The following is a 14,642-nucleotide window of genomic DNA, read 5'->3' as shown; positions in this document are numbered from 1 at the left end:
CCCGCAATAGGCTTATAACTTAACCGGTTCCCGTGGAGTAAAGTGCGATAGGGTTGGGCGCTTTAGGTCGTGTCTAATGGGCGGGAGACACACCGGAAGCTCCTCAGGGACAACGTGTCTGCATCGGTAGCGACCGGGTGTTGCGATCGATCATACCGGCTTTTAGTAGGACGTCAGCATCGTCGTAGGAGACTTTGAACACGTGGAGTCACGTGACTGTTTATTTGTCACGCCAATTCGAATGGAAACTAAATAATGATATTTACTCAAAATGTTAACTACAATTTAAAAGCACTAGTAGTGTAAGTTCAATTTTAATTAAAAAAATTAAGATTTGAGAAAAATATCAAACCTTGAATGGAAAATCTACGATGCTTATCTGATTTAAGACGGCAAGAACAGTGCACTTTAGGCATGACCACAAGATTGGTTGCCCAATTAAAGTCTTGCAATTGGAATAAAAACGTACAGCTTTAGATTTTTTCATTATTAATATTTTGACAAATTAAAATGGCACCATTATGCAAGATATTTAATTAATAAACAAGTTATATACATATAATTTTACAATAATAAAAAGAATGGTTTAATTCACATGTTTTATAGCACACTTGTAATGGAAGAATTTCTATTTGTTGGGGGCAAGACTACATGCTTCTTATTTAACACATATACTTTAACCACATTTTTTTAATGAAGAAATTTATATAAATCCAAAAATAATAAAAAAAGAAATACCAGTATATGTTACACATAGAAAATAGTATTTTCATTTGTAGGGACAACTGTCCTTATTTTCTAATTAGAATACTTTAATCATATATGTTGATGGAGAAACTCTAAAATAAATGCGCAAAGCCAACTCCGCACTCAACCTCGTCGAATCCAAACTTAGCCCAAACTAAACCAGACACTTTTATTAGTTGGCTTAATCTAACCAACTAGTGATTCGCACGTCTATATATAGACACACACGAAACAACCCATTTGTTCTAACTGCTCTTTTGTGTCTATCGACGGCTAGGGTTTTGACGAGGGAGGGACGGAGGGAGAGAAGAGAGATGTTCTTGGGAGGGTTTCCCCGACGGCCGGACAAGGCCACGGCGTACAAGCAGCTGAAGAGACATCTGGGAATCATGGGCGCCTTTATCGTCGTCATCCGCGTCACTCCCTACGTCCTCCATTACCTCTCCCAGGAGAAGGAGGAGCTCAAGCTCGAACTCTGACGGCTCCCCCTCTCCCTCAGGTTCTTCCCCTCTCAACCTAAATCTATCTTTGCTCGATTAGTAGTTCAGCTTGATCCTTCTGGATTTACATCTTCAGGTCAGGGTTGTTTGGGCATTTGATGCTTCATGTATGCAATCTCTCGTATTCGACTAATGATTTGTTAGTTTCATTAACACAGGTGTTTGGGTCGAACTGTAGAGTATGATGTGGAACGTACAGGCATTAGGTTATACCTGATCTTGTGAACTGCATTGACATATATTCCTCGTCTTATATTAGAGTCAGAAGAGGAATGTGTGCCTCATGAATGACGACCGTCAATTTTCTACAGTATTTTGATTGTTACAAACAGGGTTAGGTTGTTGACAGTTCAATAATAATTTTATGACATAAGAACCACATGATCAACATCTTAAGTTGCCCATAGAACAGTACGGGGCTTTACTTTTTGATGCAAGGTGAAACCTTACAAAAATATGGTTGGATTAACAGTTTAGTATCATAAATGGAGTATGAAATGAGTCATCTTCTGTGTTATATCTCTCTATAAGCCATTTCACATTCTTGCTACTGGCCAATACATCTGTCATATGGAATCTCGACCCTCTTTGTTTCTATACTGCTGTCACTTTTCATCACTCGGTTGCTTCAGAAAAGTTTGTTTAAGGCTCAGCATGTTGCTTATGAATAAGCTGCTACAGCAGCTGCGAAATGAGTTTAGAAGACCAAATGGCATGATAATTATACAGTAGCATCCTAAAGTGTTTTGGTTTGATAGTGGCTGCTACAATGGTCTGCAGTCATTATACAGTGTTTAGATGACAATTGTTTCATATCCAGTGCTATATATATATTTTCTTTTTAAAGTTTAGTTCTTATTGAATAAATACTAACCCTATAACTGCCACTATAAAGTTCCTGACCTGTCCTGGTCAAGATAAAAAGTTATAAATGTTACTCGTTGTTGTTAGTCATGTAATGCGTTGATCCATCTAATGTTAATAATATTTTTATGTCATTGTTCATGAGATTTGATGGAGTTTTACATTGGTGAGATTGTTGAAGATATTATTTATAAAGTAAAAATAGGATGACTATAATCACGAGGGGTGTCAAGAGTCTTGTGTGATCGCATAAAATAAAAATTTATTTGACAGTTGCTAGATTAGTAATGCGATCCGAGTGTTAGACAGTTAATAAACAATATATACTAAAAAATCATGTTGCTGAGTTGAGAACGTTGAGGTGGATATATGAACTAATAGGAAAAAAAATGTTTTCATCCGTGAACAATTGTGTTTTTTTCAATAGATAAGAAAATGAGGGAGAATCATTGAAGATGCAATAGATAGAGGTGAAACAATTACAATTATTGTTATGAATAGATAAGAGGAAGACTAAAATATTTAATAGAAATTATAATAAAGATTTAAATACTTTTAATTTAACTAAACATATGATTTTTTTATATGTCTCATTGGCAGTAAAAGATCTATCCGCACTTTACGACTTTGTTGTTGTTGTTGTTGAATGTTTCTGTATCATTGATTAGTGAAATATCTCTGCTTTACTATTCCATTGATGGTCAATCATCCAGAAATTATATTTCCTTTCCATGGTTTAATGAAACCCATGTCAACTGATACTTTGAAAGAATACAAATCTTATGTTTTATTGAATAATTTTATTATTATCTAAATATCGGTCAGTCATTGTTGACCTGAAAAAAATCCAGACCTAATTTGTTTGGAAGTCATTCTCGACCTGAAAAAATCCAGACCTAGTTTGTTTGGGCATGCCTTAGCATTTTCATTGCCCTTTTAGACTGATAATCATAAGTAACAGAACTAATAAATCTTTTTTTTTTGAGGTAATATAAGCTGAACTTAGTTCACTGTAATTGTTCTTTCAGAAGAAACAAAAGTTTAGTCAATCTTTATTATTACTAAAAGATCAAAAGGGACATCCTTGTTCTGTTAATAGGAATCGTCTAAGTCTAGAGTGCCAACCTGCTTGTTGATTTTCATCGTTGATGATACAAGCAATTTTGAGAAAGTGACAACAATAGTCTGCTAATAGAATGCCACCATTTGTTAAAGAGCAAACCCTAATCAATGTTTGTTTAGCGCTAGAAAAAAAAGGTCTTCCTCAAGAAAGATGAAACGAAAACAGAAGATGTTGTCAGTGGAAAACAGATAGAAACCATTACAAGAGATGCCAAAGATACTTTGATTTTCTTTTTTCAGCCGTGCACCAATCCTTAATCTCGCAGTCATAGCCAATTTGCCTTGAAAGCCACTTGTCCTGTGCCACGATATATTTGAGGGATGGTTGTCAGTCCTGATCACAAATCTCTCCTTGGCAAATATGACACAGCTTCAGTACTGAAGTCACCATCAATAATGTCTCTTTGTCATATATCAAGAATGCTTGAGCCCTCTCCTTAATCATCTGGTTAAATAGACAGTAGGATCAGGATCCAAAAAATATTCATGCATAAAACAATGATATAGGTTCTCTTGGGTAATGATTCGAATAGATAAATGCATACACAATAAAACTTGTTTTCATACTTTTATAATATTGATCAAATTAAAATATATTCTTACATCATCAAAATTGCATATCCCTTATTCCACTTGATGCATAGAGATCTCATGATTGATTTTGAGATGATAGGACTGAGACGGTCCTCTTGATAGAATGGTACTCTGGTGATGTCACTGATTAAATTACTTGTAAGAATAATATCACTTATTAAATTAGAATATGAGGATCTACAAGCTGACAAACAATAGTGTCTAAAAGTTATATTGTGATATCAAATCCATAAATTGATCGTCATCTTTTATACCTGCCATCATTTTACAGCTTGGATCTTGTATCCTTGTGAAGACTCTGCAAGCTTGCAACATCAGTGGCTAACTCTCAAGAATTTGACTTTATGTATTAATGCATGGTTGTTTTCTTTCTCTTGCTTTGGCAAAATGCTGGTTCACTTATTTGACATTCCATTCTTTACTAATTTTCTTGATATTAATTTTCCCCAGTTCTTGATGACAGATAAATTGCCTGCAACAGGTTGCAGTATTCCATGAAGAAGAGGGTGCTTTTGGTTGATCTATTATGGCTATGCCTCATGAAGACTATCTTGGGTTTCCATATCTTTTGAATATTAAAACATATACTTCGGTCGTCGTTCACCAATTGCTCTGAGAAACCAAGTTATTGAGTGCTGTATGTTGGCTTTAATTGTTCTGTTGTGTGGTGATCCTCGTTACAGTGCTGCATTCACAGAGCTCGTTATATAACGGGGCCTAATTACTCATGCTATCTCAAACAAATAAAACAGCGGGAAGCAACACCAACTGATGGGGCTTTGTGTGATTAGCGATAGGGGTAATTATAGATTATTCTTTGTAATTAATTATGATTAATATATTGGATTTTATATTTTTTAAAAATAATATTAGGATTTTTAGTGAAATATTTAATCTATTTTTTTTATGTTGTTGTCTTTTTGATAGAAAAAAGTTGTTGACTTTATTGATAGAAAAAAATTGTATGTGTGCAAAAAGGATATTAATAAAAAATAAAAAATAATTTTATTAATTTTTAAATTATTAATTTTATATAATTTTTTTTGATTTTTTTCCTCTTCTCTTTTCAACAAGCTCACTTGTTGCTCATTGCATCTGTTCATTGTTTGTCGTTTGTCACTCTTGTTTCCTCGTTTATCGTTATTGAAGGATGCTTCTTAGTCAATTCAACTATCATTTTCATATGATGTTTTTTGCCTAGTTTGATAACATTATAGTTGAATGATGTTTCTTGGTCTATTTGATCATGACATTATCGAATGATGCTTTGTGGTTGATTCAATCGTGTCATGGTTGAAAAACGCTTCTCGACTGATTTAGATGCATTATGGTTAAAGAACACTTCTTGTCTGATTTGATCGCTCCTTTCTTAAAAGATGCTTTTTCAATCATGTTGTGGTTGAATAATGCTTCTTAGCTGGTATAGTCATATCATTGTTGAAGAATGTTTTTTGGTTGGTTAGACAACTTCATTGTTAAAAAATGCTTTTTGATCGATTCGATCGCATCATTGTTGAAGGATGTGTTTTGGCAAGTTTGATTGTGTAGTGATTGAAGGATGATTCAACCACGTCGTTATCAAAGTATGCCTTTTGCCATTTTACCCACATAATAGTTGTAGGATTTTTCTTGGTCGATTTGATCACATTGTGTTCAAAGAATGAATTTTAGTTGATTCAACTACATTATGGTTGAAAGACACTTCTTGATTGATTCAATTGCATCATCATCGAATGACACTTCTTATCTGATTTGATCATACCATTATTAAAATATACTTTTTCGATCACATTGTAGTCGAAGAATGCTTCTTGGTCGATACAATCATGTCATTATCGAAGAATATTTTTTGGTCAGTTCGATTGTTTTATAGTTAAAAAATGCTTCTTAGTTGATTTCAACCACGTTTGTTTAAGGAAGCATTTTGACTAGTTCGATTGTGTTGTGGTTGAAGGATGATTCTTGGATGATTTCGACCAATGCGATCAAAGAATGCTTTTTAGTTGATTCAACTGCATCATGGTTGAAAGAAGTTTCTTGGCTGATTTAGTTGTGTCGTTGTCAAAGGACACTTCTTGCTTGATTCGATTGTATCATTGTTAAAAGATTGTTTTTTGATCACGTTATGGTCGAAGGACTTGTCTTGGCAGTACAATCATGTCATTGTCAAATAATATTTTTTAGTTGGTTTGACACCTTCATAATTAAATAATACTTTTTGGTTGATTTGATCACGTTATTGTCAAATGATACATTTTGATTAGTTCGATTATGTTGTGGTTGAAGGATGATTATTGAATGATTCAATCATGTTGTTGTCGAATGATGCTTTTTCACCATTTCAACATTATAGTAGTTGTAGGATTTTTCTTGGTTGATTCGATCATATTGTATTCAAAGGATGCTTTTTTGTTGATTCAACTACGTCATAGTCGAAAGATGCTTTCTAGCTGATTCAGTTGTGCCATTGTCGAAGGACACCTTTTGTCTGATTTGATCACACCATTGTTGAAAGATGTTTTGTTGATCATGTTATGGTCAAAGGATGCTTCTTGGTCGGTAAAATCATGTTATTGTTGAAGAATGCTTTTTGGTCAATTTCATAACTTCATAGTTTGAATGCTTCTTGGTTGATTCGACCATGTCATTCAAAGGATGCATTTTGGTTAATTTGATTGTGTTATAGTTGAAGGATGATTCGACCACGTCGTTGTCGAACGATACCATTTCATAGTTTCAATCTCATAGTAATCGTAGGATTTTTCTTAGTCGATTCAATCACATCATGGTCAAAGGATCCTTTTCGGTTCATTCAACTATACATTATGGTCGAAAGATGTGTTTTGGCTGATTTAGTTGCGTTCTCGTCGAAAGATATTTCTTGTCTAATTTTATCGTACCATTGTTAAAGATGTTTTTTCAACCATGTTGTGGTCGATGGACACTTCTTGGCCAGTACAATCATCATGAACGATGCATTTGGGCTAGTTCGATTGTGTTGTGGTTGAAGAATGATTTTTAGATGATTTGACTATATCGAAGGATGTCTGTTCACAATTTCGATCTCATAGTAGTCGTAAGATTTTTCTTGGTTGATTCAACCACATCGTGGTCAAATGATCCTTTTTGGTTGATTCAATTACGTTATTATTGAAATATGCTTTTTGGTTGATTCAATTACGTTATTGTTCGTCGAAAGATAATTCTTGTCTGATTCAATTATACCATTGTCAACTATGTTGTGGTCTAAGGACACTTCTAGGCTAATACAATCATGCCATTATCAAAGAATGGTTTTTTGATTAATTTGACAGCTTCATAGTTAAAAATGCTTCTTGTTCGATTCGATAGTGTCATTGTCCAAGGATGCATTTTGACTAGTTCGATTGTGTTGTGGTTGAAGGATGCATTTTTGCGATTTTGATATCATAGTAATCATACAAATTTTCTTGGTCGATTCGATTATATCATATTTAAATTATACTTTTTGGTTCATTCAACAACATCATCATCGAAAGATGGCTAATATAATTGTCATTATTGAAGGCTACTTATTGTTTGATTCGATTGCACCATTGTTGAAAGATGCTTTTTCAACCAAAAGATGTTTCTTAATCGGTATAGTCATGTCATCATCAAAGAATGCTTATTGGTTAGCTCGATAGCTTCATAGTTAAAGAATGCTTCTTGATTGATTCGATCACATCATTGTGGTGTGGTTAAAGGATAATTCCTAGATGATTCAACCACGTCATTGTCGAAGAATTCCTTTTTGTTATTTCAACTTCATAGTAGTCCTAGGGTATTTTTTACCAATTCAATCACATCGTGGTCAATGGGTGTTTTTTGGTTAATTCAACTGTGTCACAATCGACAAATGCTTCTTGGCTAATTTAATTGCATTATTGTCGAATGACACTTCTTGTTTGAATCGATCGTACCATTGTTAAAAGATGTGTTCTCAACCATATTGTGGTCGAAGGACGCCTCTTGGCCGATACAATCATTCTATTGTCGAAGAATGCTTTTTGGTCGGTTCGACAACTTCATAGTTAAAGAATGCTTCTTAGCCGATTCGATTGTGTTAGTGTCAAATGATGCATTTTTCTAGTATGATTGTGTTGTGGTTGGAAAACAATTCTTGAATGATACACTACATTGTCGAAGGATGCCTTTTCGCCATTTCAACCACATAACAATCATAGGATTTTTCTTGATCGATTCAATCACATCATGGTCAAAGGATGTTTTTTTGTTAATTCAACTATATCATGGCCCGAAAAAAAAAAAAAAAAAGCTTCTTGGTTGATTCATTTTTGTCATTAGCATATGATACTTCTTGTCTGATTCAATCGCACCTTTGTTAAAATATATTTCTTTGACCTTTGAATCATCAAAGGATGCTTCAAAGTTGGTACAGTTATTGTCGAAAAATACTTTTTGGTTGGTTTGACAGTTTTATTGTTATAAAATACTTATTGGTCGATTCGACTACATCATTATCAAAGGATGGACTTTGGATAGTTCGATTGTGTTGTGGTTGATGGATAATTCTTGGATGATTCAACTATGTTTGAAGGATTCTTTTATGCCATTTCAACTTCTTAGAAGTCATTGAATTTTTCTGAACTGATTCGATCATATCATGGTTAAAGGATGCTTCTTGGTTAATTCAACTATGTCATGGTCGAAATGCTTAGCAGATTCAATTGAATCATCGTCGAGGATACTTTTTGTTTGATTTGATCACACGATTGTTCAAAGATGATTTTTTCAACCACATTGTGATTGAAGGATTTTTCTTGATAGGTAATATCATATTATTATTGAATGATTAAATTTTTCGTCATTTCGACCTCATAGTAGTTGTAGGATATTTCTTAGCCGATTTGATCATATCGTTGTCAAAGGATGCCTTTTGGTTGATTTAATTGTGTCATGGTCGAAAGATGCTTCTTGGCTGATTCACTTGCGTTATTGTGGAAGGACACTTCTTGTCGAATTCGATCACACCAATGTTGAAAGATAGTTTTTTGACGATGTTGTGGTCTAAGGACACTTCTTTGTCGGTACAACCACAAACAATTTCATAGTTAAAGAATTCTTCTTGGTTGATTCGATCGTGTCGTGAAAGAATGCATTTGGCTAGTTTGATTGTGTTGTGGTTGAAGAACGATTCTTGGATGATTCAACCATATCATTGTCGAAGGATGCCTTTTCGCCATTTTGACCTCATAGCAAGTTGTAGGATTTTTCTTGGCCGATTCAATCACATCGGAATCAAAGGATTCTTTTTGGTTAATTCAACTATGTTATGGTCAAAAGGTGCTTCTTGGTTGATTCAATTGCATCATTGTCCAATGATACTTCTTGTCATATTCGATCGTACCATAGTTGAAATATACTTTTCCGACCACGTTGATGTCAAAGGATGCTTCTCGATTCAACTGCTTTATAGTTAAAATATGCTTCTTGGTTGATTTGATCACGTCATTGAATAAGGTTACATTTTGGCTAGTTCGATTCTGTTGTTGAAAGATGCCTTTTCGCCATTTCAACCTCATAATAATCGTAGAATTGTTCTTGGCCAATTCGATCACATCATAGTCAAATTATGCCTTTTGGTTTATTCAGCCGTCTCATGGTTGAAAGATGCTTCTTTGCTGATTTGATTGCATCATCATCGAAGGACACTTCTTTAATTTGATTGCATCATTTTTTAAAGATGTTTTTTTGACTACTTTGTGGTTGAAAGACGCTTTTTGACTAGTACTATCATATCATTTTCGAAGAATGTCGTAAGACACCTTTTTACCATTTTGACCTTATAATAGTCATATGATTTTTCTTGGTCGATTCGATCGTATCGTGGTCAATGGATGCTTATTGGATGATTCAACTACATCATAGTCAAAAGATGCTTCTTGATTGATTCAATAACATCATGGTCGAAAGACACTTCTTGTCTAATTTGAATGCATTATTGTTGAAAGATGTTTTTTCAACCACATTATCATCGAAAGACGCTTCTTGGCCGGTACAATCATGTTATTAACGAATACTACTTTTTAATTAATTCGACAACCTCATAATTAAAGAATGCTTCTTCATCGATTCAACCGCATCATTATTTACATTTTGGTTAGTTCGATTATATTATGATTAAAGGACAATTCTTGGATGATTCGATCGCATCGTTGTCGAAAGATGCCTTTTCGTCATTTCGAACTCATCCTAGTCAGTATTTTTCATGACAGATTTGATTACATCGTGGTCAAAAGATACCTTTTGATCGATTTGATCAAATTGTAGTCAAAAGATGTTATAGGTTGAGCAACAACAATTTTTTTCTTATAATAGGAGAATAAAAAGAGAAAAAATGATAATAACCAAATAAATAATAAAAAACAAAAGTATAACTTTGGCTCAATAAGAATATTTCCAAGATGAATGTCTAGAGATCTTGCATGTTAGAACATGTGACCTCGGACAACTCATACACATGTGAGAAAAACTCATTCATTGATTCATTTTATCTAATGTTCTAACTCTTTTTATAGGTTCAAGTATAAAAAATATATAATTATATTAAATTAAATATATGATTTATTCGTATATAAAAATTATTTTTTATTTAGTTTAAAGGATTTTTTTTATGATATTATTGATTAATAAACTTTCATCAATATATAGATAAATATTTAAAATTTACAATCAAAATTTACTATCTTCAATGATCAACAACAAACTTAATTTCTTCAAATCGACGCCCCCATCAACTCCATGTCGGCGATCGTGTGGGATTTAGTTCCGGTTGATGCATCAAACTACAGGATATTTTCTCGTATGATGGGACTGCGCACATGTGATGCAACCCCCTATCAGACAGGATAATGACGAGCATAACACAACGTGTAACTTAAGGAAGCCGCTTCGCCTAGCAGCAAAAAGACCCTCACGTACTCAACTTAGTTCCTTCATAGATGGTCAGAACAATCTACATTCAATCTTACCCAAGACCTATCTTTATGTATGAAAGATAGTTGTTCATCTAATAGTTCATTAAGTAATATTTTTTATGGCTGAGCTACATATCCAACCTGGTGCTGACTCTCCCAGATGGCTGATCTACATATCTAGCTTTCTTGGCAGGGTCTCTTTGTTCCATGGCAAAACATATAGGGTTTTCAGATTCACTCCACATCCTTGTATACTTTACAGTATTGTCTTGCAAGTTTACTTGTACTTGCACCTATACTTGCAAGGACAGAACACCAATTAATTTTCATTTTCTTTCTTTCAATAGGACGCCTTTCGTTTTCTTTCTCATCTCGTTTAGTCTCTGCTCACCACATTCTTACACAAACACATCAATTTAATAATGGAGCTATTCTCTTGTTGTTCATTGCATGACCAATTAAATTTGTCTACTATGTGATATGCAATGAACAACATGCTATCTATCCCGATCTTTTTGGACAATATCATCAGGAGCAACTCAATGTTTTATTTTTATTTTTCTAATGGAGGATGATTACCTGGAGATGCTACTCAGGAGGTTCCTTGGATCTTTCTTCTAAACCTATTTGTTTTACCTCATTCTTCCAACTCTTAACTATTTCTGCTAGAAAATGGAAAGCATCCTTTTCACATTTTATTGGGAGCCAGTCTCATTTGTGATCTCCACTTGACAGCTTCCTAGGCACAATCATGGGTCTGTTAATTCCCATGGAGCTCTACACTGGCCATCATCTTTTAACTTGTGGCTTGTTGCTTCCTAGTGATATAATTTGACTGTTCAAAGAAACACCAGAAAAAGAAAAGAGATAAACATAGCATTAACACCATATTTTACTACTGAATTCACAAAACAAGCCTCGACACCACAGTAAGGTTGCTCCTCTTTGATCAGGTGACCAATGGTAAGACCATATATATTTATCCTTCCAAATTTTGGCATTGATGAGAAGTGAGAACCTTATGCATTAATCATACTCTTAGTTAATTTTGTTATCTTGGATGACTCCATGTATGTGCTGAAAATTTATCCTAAATCTTGTGCATATAGCAGCTCTAGATACTGCACAATTCTATCTAGTTAGACCATATAATTTTTGTAACATCTGACTAAAATGGCCAAAAGCTTAAGAATATGGAAAATAAAAAGTGAGAAGAAAGAATGCAAGTACTAACATGATAGAAAGAAATCTGAAGTTCTAGCTTCTTAAGGGAAGCAAAATAATAGGTCTGTGGTATAAAAAGAACTTAAAAAAGATCATTTCCATACGGAGCTACGTAATAAATTACCTGATATGATTTGCAGCACTGATCCGTCATCATTATTAGATTTTGTCCATTGTAGAGAGGCTTCCAAAATTCGAGTAACCTGTATTGTCAGTATTAGTTTCCTTCTAATCAATACAAGCTCAGAAAGAAAATTTAGTTCATCTTCATGCTTTTACAATGAAGCTTCAAAACATAATGTTTAAAGGCTCAGAATGGGGAGAGGATCACCAGACATCTCTAGCCGACCATCTGATACATAGCTTCGCAGTATGTTCATCAAGACCCACTATCTTTCCCCTGGTCTTGGTTATTACTTCAACATTTATTTGCTGCAGAAACAATCACCTGCAGAATTTTTTGAAGCTCATATGACCGACAGATGCTAGCCCATTTATTTCACATCCTACTGCCAAACCATTTAATTGACATTGATGTTGCTGTTCTTCTCCTGCAAAGCAATCTTTTGCGAATGCTGCATCAGTATTTTGTGTGATGATAAAAGATTATCTGTGCATCTTCCTGCTCCCCATACTATACAAATTTCATGTACTTGTACAGAAACAGTGAACTCCACCAATCAATATGAAGCCATCAACTTGTTGCGGAATTGCATTAACTTCTGACTTCCACACTCATGGCAATGGCACAGCGAGCGTAGAACTTATGAACAAAGGTGGCTTGTTTCCAATCAGTGATACCTACTCTCCTTTTCCTACACCCATCACAATCATCTCATCCTTTAATCTCTCTACCTTCTCGATATCCCCTTGCTTCCTGTATCCATGTATGAATGCACTATAGACCTCGAAGCTGTTTCCAAACCCTTTACCAGCCATCTCAGCCTGAAGCTTCAATGCCTGCTCAATATCCCCTTCTTCACACAGACCTCTGATCAACACCTCATAGCTCAACCGACTCGGCGTAAACTCTTCTCTCCTCATCTCATCTCTCAAAATTCTCAACCCCTCTGCAACCCTCCTCCTCTCACACATTGCTACAAGCAACTCATCAACAACTGAGACCTCCATCCCAAATCCCCTCCTCCTCATATCCTGGTACAGAAGAAGCCCGGAATCGATATCTCCAATCTTGCAATGGCCCTTAATCAACTGCTCGAACGTGGTCACGGTCGGCTCGATCTCACTCAATATCATCTGTCTGTAGAGATCTTCGGCCCTCTCCATCTCTTCTACCTTGCAGTAACCACTGATCAAAGTGTTGAATGACATGATATCAGGTTTGATTCCCTTGGCTGCCATTTCTTCCCACAATCCTCTCGCACTATCCATCATGCCTTCGTCGCAGTATCCAGCCATTAGAATACTGTAGGTGAAGACGTTTGGATCGCATCCAACACTCTCCATCTCGTCTCTGATCTCCTTCGGTCTCTCCAAATTCCCTTCTCGATGGAGAGCAAGGAGAAGGGTGTTAAAGGTCCCCACAGTGGGAGAAACCCTAAGCTTAACACCAACTCCATCGCAGCCAGCAGGTTCTGGTTTGAAGATATGGTTGTAAATTTGGAAGCCGGCCTCCGATCCCTTCGCGCGAGACACTGATCGGATCAAGGCGTTGGAGGTGCCGATGGACGGCTGGATGCCGCGGGATCTCAGGATCCGAACGATCTGGACCGCCCGATCGAGCCGCTTGACCTGGAGGTAAGCCTGCACGAGGAGGTCGAAGACGAAGGGAGCTGAGTCGAAGGCGTGATAGGTCCTCGATAGGGTTCTGAAGATCTCCGGCGGGCCGTTGATCCCCTCGACGTCGGTGTAGGGGGAGGAGGAGGGGTCGAGGGAGCGGACGGCAGCCTGGAGGAGGGAGAGGGCAGCGGGGCGGCGACGGTGGCGCGCGAGGACGTGGGCGGCGGCGGCGAAGGAGAGGGGGTCGTGGCGGCAGAGGGAGTGGCGGCGTGAGAAGATGAAGAAGCCGAGGGCGAGGCGCGGGTTGTTGCGGATGCGGAGGAGGATGTGAGCGAACTGGGCGGTGGAGAAACCGGCCGGGTGGACGGACTTGAGGAAGGTCCAGCGGCGCTTGGAGCGGAGCTCCCGCAAGATGGAGACGGCGGAGGAGACGACGGCCTCGTCATCGGGGGCGAGCTGTGGGAGATCGGACACCATCGATGAGGCGATGGACGGGTGGGATGAAGAGGAGTGGACGAATCGGGTGGAAGCGTTGCGGATGGAGAGAATAATAGGTTTTGCTCTTCGGATTCGAATCGCCACCGTCGGAGCCCGCCGTGGAGGAGGAGGAGGGAGTCGAGGGGACAATTTGCCGGGCAAAATGTGGCCACAAAGGTACAAACCACGACGGGTCGGGTTTTTCATCTATGGGAATCGATCCGACCCGTTAATTAATCGAGTTCGAATTATACGATGGTAAAATTAGATTTTTTTGTTTTAATGCCCACACAACAATTGAACTGAAGAAGTTGTTGCTTAGTCAAACCCTAAAAGGAGAATTGAAACTGAAAGCAGAACATCATTAGGAAAGAAAGCCACAAAATGGTAACATCGAAGGCAGTGAATCAGACAG

The 14,642-nt window shown here is 36.7% G+C and overlaps 1 protein-coding gene across 2 annotated transcripts; it reads right to left on the bottom strand.

Moving 5' to 3' along the window:
- Positions 1–3,550: 3,550 nt before the first annotated feature.
- Positions 3,551–14,366, bottom strand: LOC135623681 (pentatricopeptide repeat-containing protein At2g15980). Of its 2 annotated transcripts, XM_065126923.1 has the most exons (3): positions 12,342–14,366; positions 12,135–12,213; positions 3,551–3,678 (listed from the first exon to the last, which is right to left on the bottom strand). In XM_065126923.1, exon 1 carries the CDS (start codon positions 14,225–14,227, stop codon positions 12,812–12,814), a length of 1,416 nt encoding a protein of 471 aa, XP_064982995.1. In that variant the 5' UTR covers positions 14,228–14,366; the 3' UTR covers positions 3,551–3,678; positions 12,135–12,213; positions 12,342–12,811. The 2 variants fall into 2 exon arrangements, with proteins under 2 accessions (XP_064982995.1, XP_064982994.1); XM_065126922.1 differs by lacking the exon at positions 3,551–3,678 and having other exon boundaries at positions 11,995–12,213.
- Between the last annotated feature and the right edge of the window lie 276 nt (positions 14,367–14,642).

This window comes from Musa acuminata, chromosome BXJ2-9 (assembly GCF_036884655.1).
Source record: "Musa acuminata AAA Group cultivar baxijiao chromosome BXJ2-9, Cavendish_Baxijiao_AAA, whole genome shotgun sequence".
Lineage (NCBI taxonomy): Eukaryota > Viridiplantae > Streptophyta > Magnoliopsida > Zingiberales > Musaceae > Musa > Musa acuminata.
Note: the sequence above shows the minus strand (reverse complement) of the source record. Positions and strands in the feature narration are given on the sequence as shown.